Source organism: Melospiza melodia, chromosome 6 (assembly GCF_035770615.1).
Source record: "Melospiza melodia melodia isolate bMelMel2 chromosome 6, bMelMel2.pri, whole genome shotgun sequence".
Classification (NCBI taxonomy): Eukaryota; Metazoa; Chordata; class Aves; order Passeriformes; family Passerellidae; genus Melospiza; species Melospiza melodia.
Genome location: NC_086199.1, coordinates 23,432,914 through 23,442,069, shown reverse-complemented (window position 1 = coordinate 23,442,069; position 9,156 = coordinate 23,432,914). Strand labels below are relative to the sequence as shown.

At 44.1% G+C, this 9,156-nt stretch overlaps 1 protein-coding gene across 3 annotated transcripts; it reads left to right on the top strand.

Moving 5' to 3' along the window:
* Positions 1 to 25: 25 nt before the first annotated feature.
* FCF1 (FCF1 rRNA-processing protein) lies at positions 26 to 6,540 on the top strand. 3 transcript variants are annotated; one of them, XM_063160290.1, is made up of 8 exons: positions 26 to 72; positions 155 to 222; positions 360 to 431; positions 692 to 840; positions 1,248 to 1,320; positions 1,668 to 1,755; positions 2,206 to 2,300; positions 4,397 to 6,540. In XM_063160290.1, exons 1-8 carry the CDS (start codon positions 70 to 72, stop codon positions 4,443 to 4,445), a joined length of 597 nt encoding a protein of 198 aa, XP_063016360.1. In that variant the 5' UTR covers positions 26 to 69; the 3' UTR covers positions 4,446 to 6,540. The 3 variants fall into 3 exon arrangements, with proteins under 3 accessions (XP_063016360.1, XP_063016362.1, XP_063016361.1); XM_063160292.1 differs by having other exon boundaries at positions 42 to 63; XM_063160291.1 differs by having other exon boundaries at positions 47 to 72; positions 123 to 222.
* Positions 6,541 to 9,156: the final 2,616 nt, after the last annotated feature.

The following is a 9,156-nucleotide window of genomic DNA, read 5'->3' as shown; positions in this document are numbered from 1 at the left end:
GTGACGCGCTCCGGGGCGGGGCCGGTGACGCACCAGGGACGCAGCGGCGGCGGGACCGGCAGGGTCGGCATGGTGAGCCGGGAGCGGGGTCGGGCTGGGGCTGGGATCGAATCTCTCCTTAGCTGATCGTGGCTGTGTGTCCGTGTCCTTGCAGGGGAAGCAGAAGAAGGCGCGGAAGTACGCGGTCATGAAGCGCATGATCAGCCTCCGGGACGAGCGCCTGTGAGTGCGGCTGCGGCTGGGCCCGGGCCCGGAGCGCCCTCGTGTCCCGCTCGGGAGGAGGTCCCGGCCCAGGTCCCTCGGCCGCCGGTAGCTCTTCCCTATCGCTGTACCCCAGTAATGCCTGTGTTTCTTTGCAGTAAAGAGAAGGACCGCGTAAAAGCCCCTGTGAAGAAGAAGGAGGACCCGAGTGCCATCAAAGAGCGGGAGGTGTAAGTGCTGCCGAGGCGCTGGGGACGGAGAGGAGGAAGGAGGGAGGGCGGCCACGCTGCAGGCTGGAGCTGAGGGTGTTTCTGAGCGACAATGTCAGAAGAAAAAGTGGTGCCCCAAAACGAAGGATTGTACTTGGAAGGCAGCAGGAGGCCTGATGGGTTTTTCTGCTCATTACCCTTCTTCCATTCTATGCAAGTTGTAGGGTGGGATGTGATGTTAAGTGCAATTAACTGATTTGAATTCTTTGTCTTCCTGGCAGGCCCCAGCATCCCTCTTGCTTGTTCTTCCAATATAATACACAGCTGGGCCCCCCTTACCACATCCTGGTTGACACTAACTTCATCAACTTCTCCATCAAGGCCAAACTGGACCTAGTGCAGTCGATGATGGACTGTCTCTATGCCAAGTGTGAGTTTCTGCACCACTCACAGCTTCTTCAGACCACACAGTGCCAGTCTGCTTGTAATGTGCTTTGTCAGCCTCATGCCCCTGACTGAGAATAACAGAAATCTTGCAGAAAGAATATGTGCTATAGTCATGGAGATGTGGTAACCCTGGCAATGCCTCTGGTTTCAGTCAAGTAACAGTTTTAAAATTCTAATCTCAGCAAAGGTAGAGTTAGCTTAAAAATCTAAAATTACCATGGCATGGTTAAACTTGGTGGCTCTACATTTTATCACCTTGCAACATTATCAGTTGTCCCTGTAAGTAATACATTATAGAGTTCCATGATGTTTCTAGGGCATGTGGGGCAGTACGTAGGGGTGTGGGAATAAATACTGCTTTGTTTTAATGCGGGCTTTTTTTGCATTTAGGTATTCCATGTATCACAGATTGTGTAATGGGTGAAATCGAAAAGTTAGGACAGAAGTACCGTGTGGCATTAAGGTAGGTGCAGGGTGTTCTTCTCTGTTTCTAGAATTTAATGCTCTAATATAAATAAATGAAAAACACATGGTGTGACTGGTGCTCCTGCACTAGAGGGTGGTTAGGCTGTTGCAGGGTCCTGAACTTGGTACTAAGAAATACTTAACTTATAATAACTAGACAAATTGCATTATTTTTTTTTTGCAGGTCATTTCACTTGACCTTTGTCTACCATTTACTCCATCCCTTCATCCCTTATTTTGAGAACAGTGTTCTGTATATCACAGAAAGGGGTGTTCTTATTCCTCCATGCTGTGCTACTGTGCTCTGGTCTGATTGCTGTGATGCTGCTTTTTATGTCCCCACAGAATTGCCAAGGACCCTCGCTTTGAACGCTTGCCATGTATGCACAAAGGAACCTACGCCGACGACTGCTTGGTGCAGAGGGTCACTCAGGTATTCCCCTCCTGACATTTTCTGTAGTGTGCTAACAAACTAAAAATTCCTGAACCCTCCTAATTACTGACTGACTTACATTTCCCACAGAGTAACTATAAAATCTCAGCAAGGGGCATTTTTAGTTCTGAAACAACTTTATTTGATGCAAGGTATTATCTTCCCTGAGCATTCTTGTTGTATAGGAGAGCATCAGGAAGCAGTTAGGATGGGAAAGCTGTCAGCTTGAAAGGCTGCACAAGTTTCAGAGATTTCTTGAGTCTATTTTGATGGGCAGAAGGATGTTATTAGTCTGCTGTGGAATTCTGTACAAGTCCTGGTAATGCCTTGCTAAGGACTCTCAGCCTCCTTTTGTTCAGTGAGCTCACTGAATAGGAAGGTTTGGTCAGCCATGACTCCTTTCTGGGGTTCACTGGTGTTGAATCTGACTTGCCTTCTGGTTTTTTGCAGCACAAATGTTACATTGTGGCCACAGTGGATAAAGAGCTCAAGCGGAGAATACGAAAAATCCCTGGAGTGCCCATAATGTATATTTCCAGGCACAGGTAAGGGCCCCCTGACAGGGAGGAATCCTGCCCAGTGAAGTCCTTGTCTGACAGGGACTTTGTCACCACATACTTCTCTCCTTCACTGTCTATAGTGCAGGCTGCAGTAAAGGCCTGGTGTTTGCAGAGAAGTTGAAGTACAGCTACTGCTGGGAAGAGGCTGGTCACAGACCCATTTTTATTGCAGTCTACATGTTCACTTGTCTTTACCTGAAGAAGTGGTTCCCTTGAGGCCAGTGTTTCCATAGATCAGTTTTGCTCACCAGCAATAGCAGGACTACCAGGCAAACGTATTCTACAGGTTCTTGAAGAAAAGAACCATTCCTGTTCCCTATTTTATTTGGTAGCTTTGTGTACCCTCAGCTAAGAGACTGAATTTGCTTCTTAACTAAAAACCAAACCAACTCAGAAGGGTACTAGTGCAGCATGTTGGAAATTAGGAGCTTGATTGCTATAGATATGTAAAGTTTTAACTGATCTATAATTAGAAAATGTGGCTCAAAAGATTTTTCTCTCAAAACACCTTTTCTCCTTATTCACTGTGGCCATTTTGGAAAATGCTACCAAGGATGGTGATGGAGTCACCATCCCTGGGGGTGTTCAAGAAATAACTGTACATGCCACTTAGTGCCATGGTCTAATTCTCAAGGTGATATTCTGCCAAAGGCTGGACTCAGTGATCTTGGAGGTCTTTTCCAATCTAAATGATTCTGTGAATTATAAGTTGAGTGTCTAAAAAATTTATTTTCTGTGGTGATCTGCTCTTAAATCCTAAATCAGATCTTACAAAACTGCAGGGTTTTTCCTTTCTCTGGAGATGGTGAGTTTTTGAGATGCCTGATGCTGAGTTTACGGTGAAGAATAACAGCAACCTTTTGAAGACTTTTTACATTCAGAAGTAATATTTTTCTTGCTGGGGATCTGAGCTGCAGATAGAAATGCAACAACTGACTATTCAGTTTACCTGTAAGCCTGTAGCTGCATGGGTGTCACAAATGAATGCTTTAGTCCACTTGAAAAATCACTGTCAAAGGTACACTAGCAAAAGCAGCTTCTAATATAAGATTGTAGCACTGTGACTTTAACAGAGTTTAATGGCAACGTTCCTTCTATTACTGATGAAACATACAGAGGAAAATTGACTTAAAATCACTTTAGAATGTTGTGCATGGAGACAAGAAGTGCAAAGGACGACCCTCCCAGTCGTTTGGATTGCTTTCCAAACTCCTGATGGAGTCCAGGTGCAGCTGCATCCAATCTTAGTCCCAGACTTGGTCAACAGTTTCTGTCTTAATTAGATTTTGAAAGCACTTAATCATTGACTAATTTAACATTTATAAAGTGATTCAGTAGGGTTTACTACAATTATAACAGTGACTTAATTATATTTTCAGGAAGCAATATTCATACTATACTCAGTAAAAAGTATTTCAACTAATTCACATGCTCGCACACTGACATAGACATGTAGGTAGATGTATAAAGGTACCAGTTAAAAATTCCTCCCAGCTTCAGTGAAAAACATGGAATGTTTCTGCATTTCTCAACTGGCAGGGCTTGAGTGATGGTCCTTCAGCCATCTCAGCCTTGAGACCTTGCGGCTTCCTGCTCAGAAAGAGGTGCTGGTGCAGCCCATAGCAGTCCAGGAAAGCTCTAAGGGCCTCACTTAAGACCACTGCTTATAGGGTCACAAGATGATTGCTTTTAGTCAGGCATAAATTTTACACCTTGGCCATAATCCAGATTGGTAACTACTAGAATTTCCAAAACTCTGGTAGCATTGGTACCATTCCACTCAGGCCATGACTTAGATAGGATTGTCAGAGGATGACTGGCAATCTCATCCTTCACCATAGACCAGCAACAGGAGTTCCCAGTACAGTCAGTGCTGTTCTCTGACCTTAGTCATGCAAGGCTTCCTGGTATGCTCAAGGGATGCTTCACCAGGTAACTCACTGCACAAAGGCCAAGGCCTAGCAGGGATCCCTGAGGTGGCAGTGCAGCCCTGAGGAGGAAGAGGGGGTAGATTCACCACCACAGTGGGGAGGGGAGCGATGTGGAGCAGGCTGTCTTCATAAGTTTTGCTTCTTTCTCAGGTACAATATTGAGAGGATGCCAGATGATTATGGAGCTCCCCGATTCTAACCTGTCCAGTCAAGCCATCAATGCCCGGACTGTGAGCCAGGACAAGGGTCCTTCTGATTCTACCCTCCTCCTTTCTTCTTTTGTTGGAACTCTGCTCATAGGACTGTGGATGACACAAAACCAACTTCTTAACCTTGTTTTTCTAAGAAAAAGCTATTTTGAAGAGTCTGGTTTTATTCATCCATTCTCTGCCTTGGTCTGATTACGTACAGCTGGGAGAAGCATATGGGAAAGAGAGGGCAGCAGGACCAAGAATGTGCCTAGCTCTGCATCAGGACCATTGGAAAACATGATTTCAGCATTCTGAATTAAATATTGATGATGCAGCTCTGAGAATGAAACCACAAGAGATTTTAAGTTTCTTACTGCTGCACCTGGAGTATACCTGAGACAGGTATTCCTTTGGGAAGCTACCTCACACCTGTTCAGTCAAATCAGCATCTGCATTCTGCAAAAACGACATCAGATCTGCACCAGTTGGTGGCTTTCTCTGGAAAAGCAGTCTAGATTTTAATGCAGAATTAATAGGCTTTTATTCAGCTGCACAGTGAATGAAATTTAAGTGTTCTCTCAGACTGCTCTTTCTGTCCTTGGTTAGCTGGCAGCCCAGTCCTTTCCTTACATTTAGAGTGGTGCAGGGCAGGGTTGGGTCGGGACAAGTCTTTCACTCCTGTTTGTTTGGGTCCTATGCACCTCAAAGCTTTATCACTTTTGTTATGTATCAGGGGCAAGAAGGAAAGTGTCTGATGGGCAAAGGTATTAATGTGGGCTGGGAGCACAGTCGTTGTGGAGGAATAAGAACAATAGTTGCAGATAAAGAGTCTTTCAGAGATCTGCAGAACTTGCTGTAGGGAAGGAAGTGGTCAGGGAGGGAGGGAAAAAAATTACTAAACCACATGAAGAAATGTAGGGGGAAAGTATTTCAAAGCCATAACTCAGCATTCTCATATCTCCTCCACGGTTCCTTCATTCTTAGCAATATAATTTGCTCTTCAATATCTGCTGTGTGGTGAGGAGAGGGTCACCAGGAGCCAACATGCCAAAGCACACTTCCTGGCCAAAATGCTGGATCTGTAGTACAGGAGAAGACTGAAAATTTATATTCTTGGTATAATTAAGAAAATTTCCAAACCTTAAGAGCTTTATCCTGTAGTCCCTTACACTGGTTTGGCTGCAGAGGTGGCCACAAAGGCCAAGAGCATCCTTGCCTGTATCAGAGTGTGGCCAGCAGAACTAGGGAGGAAATCCTCCCCCTGTACTTGGTGCTGGTGAGGCTGCACCTTGAGTCCTGTTCCTAGTTCCCTCATTACAAGACAGGACAGTGATGTGCTGGAGCATGTCCAGAGAAGGTCAGTGGAGCTGGGGAGGGGCCTGGAGCACAAGTCTGATGAGAAGCAACTGAGGGAGCTGGCGTTTAGTATAGAGAAAGGAAGGCTCAGGGGAGGCCTTATCACTCTTCAACTACCAGAAAGGAGGGTGTAATCAGGTGGGCATCAGTCTCTTCTCCCTGATAACAGGATGAGAGGATATGGCCTCAAGTTGTGCCATGAGAAGATTGGATATTGGGAAAAAATGCTTCACTGAAAAGGTGGTCAAGCATTGGAGCAGATTGCCTAGGGAAATGCTAGAATCACTGGGCCTGGAAGTGTTAAAGTGTGGATGTGGTGCTTAGAGACGTGGTTTAGTGGTGGATTTGGCAGTGCTGTGTTGATGGTTGGACTCAATGACCTTGGAGGTCTCCTGCAACCTTAACAACTCTATAATAGCTAAACTTAGCTGTGTGTATGGTGGACAGCATGCAGCAAAGATAATTTCCTGTCTCTGGGAAATGCTCTGACATCCTGGTAACTTTCTTGACTGCTCCATACTGCAGGAACCTTGGGGAACACATCAGACCTTCCTCTTGTGCTATCCCTGTGCTTGTTGCAGGCTCCCCTATTAAACGTCCCTGAAATAACAGCATACTGACGCTTTGAAAATTTAGCCCCTCCCAGGCTATCACAATCAAAATTAATTTTCTCCACCTCTAGCCAGGAAGAAAGTACCAACAATGGAGAGCTTTTACAGTTAGTATATAATACATATGTTTCAAAAATGATATCCTTAGTTTTGTTCTCTCAATCCAATCCATATTTCTTTAAGCTAATGATCAAGTATTGTCATGAACAATTGAAGCCCATGTTTAGTCAAGTGAGGACTGAGAAACAGTTGTAGTATTACATCTCTGTAAATTGCTTTTCAGAATAATTCTAGTTTTGAAAGACTTCTTTCAGTCAGTAGTTAACTAGAATTGTTCCAGTGCAAATAACTTCAAATAAATTTGAATTAACCTAAATGGAAGGGGACTGGAGAAGAAAGAAGAAAGGAATGGGCACTTAGGGTAACATTTGAAAATAGTCTTTCTGGCACAGAAGAGGTCAAAGGCATAGCAGCCTGATGAATTAGGGGAACATATACCTGCCAGCAGAATGCCTTTTGCAGGGACTTCATGAAAATACATGTATTTAGCACAAACGGTGGGTAGGGATCAAACTAAATGTGCTCATTTACTGAAATCTTTTATTCCTTTTACTCTGCCTTGTTTTAGTAAAAGGAGGAGGAATCTGGAATAGGTGTAAGGCAATTGGTAGAGATGTGTTAGGAGGGTTGGAGGACGAGCAGAAGAAAGTATTGGCAGTGAGCACACCCATTAGGAAATTTTCATTAATTGAGTATAATTGGTAAGACAAAAAACTTGGCTATTAACTCAAAGAGCCTGGTCAGAAGATAAATTAGACAGGAGAGGACCACCTGAATGATCAGGTACTTCTCCTGCAATGTCAGACAACCTGTTTACCAAACAGGTTCAGAGGAAAATGTTTACTCCACACACACAATGGCATCCCAGCGTCTGATCCAATTTACAGTGTGTCAGAGGAGGAAAGACCATTATCACAGGAAAGAGGTTGGTAAACTAGAATATTTTGATGTTCCCACATATGGAGAACTCTGTCAGTCCAAACCAGAAGAGAAATTCCTTCCTGACTCAACTCTGGCAGTAGGTTTAAACCTCACAGGACTTAGATATCAGATGCTTGCAGTGTAATTAGAGAATTCAGCCTCCCTGCTAACATCCTGTCTCCTGCTGTAGCAGGTTTCCATAGCTTCAGAAGACAGAGAACATACAGGAGCACCACATAAAGAAAATCTGAATATATGCAAAGAATGGTAGAAAATAATTTCTACTCCTTTCTGGAGCCACCAGGTTTAAGATTACTGCAGCCTTACCAGGTGAAGAAATTTAAGCTGCTGATCCAAGATGTGACACTGCTTAATTGAGGGGTAACTAAATGTGGTATAATAGCGTTTAGAAGCAGGAAGAACATGAGCTATTAAAAAAAATAACCCAAAGCAACATGATGACACCCATTAATGTTACAGACTGAACAGAATAAAAGAATAAAAATATTCTGAATGGAAGAATCAGAGGGCATAATGTGAACTTAAGAGGGTTGCTTTTTTGGTAGATTGGGTAGTTTATCTTGTCTGGTGGGAGTCAACTGTACTGCAACATAAACCAATTTGAATATTGAATAAGTATCTGTAAAGTTATTTGGAAGTTACATTTTGGCTTCCACAATGTAGGCTGGAAAGCAATTGCCCTGAAAGTGTTTAGGTACACATATTCCCTCATAAGGGAAGTAACAAGTCTCTTGACAATATTGAGTAACTACAACAAACAGCAAAAATAGTAGGAGAGACCTGCCTGCAGGAAATAACTGTTAGTAAGCTGATCACAAGAGAACTCACGTGGAGTGAATAGATCAGGAGGATAAATTAAAGGATGTTTGCAACAGGAATTCCCTATATTGGAAGGACAGGGTTTCAAAGGCTTAGTGAGTAAACTGGCCCATAGAACTCAGGTATATAAATGCTAAGTATAGATATATAATGAACAGTAGATGTTAAAAATACAAATGCTATCTGAAAGTCATATTCACCGCAAGAGAAATCTAAACAGACCATCCTAAACAGAAAAGGATCAATAATCACCTCTAAATGAAAAGAAGGGATACTAAAGAATAGAAAAGGCAGTTCTAGAAGTATCAAGATAGTTTTCTTAAAGTTTTGCATCTCAGTTGAATTAGTCAAATATTTTCTTACAGATTCATAATGTATCTCTTCTGTGGATTTCCTGAAATTTAGCAAGAAATGAACATAAAGTCCAGCTTTTCCACCAGAGAGGATAAAGTTTCTTCTCTGCCTAACAATGTGATTTTCTTGATATTTCTCCTGACTGAAAAGTCTTAGGACCTTTCCTCCACGCCTTTCTCCACTGGCAAGGGATCCTTAATTCAGCAGATATGAACTAGAGAGTGAACATAACAAAAATTGCTCAGGGTTCCTGTGCTTGCAGAGGACACGGAGCGGGGGCACCGCCGGGGTGCTGTGCTGCGGACCCGGAGCTGCCAGGCTCCACCAGGCCCAGCTGCTGGAATTCACACACACACACCTCTGCCCTGCCACAGGCGTTCAGCACTTGCCATAAGTCACTGCTAAGTGCCTGCAGAACGTATTTGTACGTTTAAATCGTGCTTCAGCGCGGGTTACCGAGGGCACCGATGCCGCCGCCCCAGGGACACCACGGCCCTCGGGAGCGCCGGGCCCGCTATACACAGCCTAGCTTGCGGAGCGCCTGGCGGCACCCTACACACATCGGAAGCCCCGGCGC

Bases quoted from the DNA above. Each gene is read 5' to 3' on its own strand.
- FCF1 (XM_063160290.1), top strand. The intron at 432-691 runs GTAAGTGCTGCC...TCTTCCTGGCAG, and splicing joins GCCATCAAAGAGCGGGAGGT to GCCCCAGCATCCCTCTTGCT. The intron at 1,321-1,667 runs GTAGGTGCAGGG...ATGTCCCCACAG, and splicing joins AAGTACCGTGTGGCATTAAG to AATTGCCAAGGACCCTCGCT.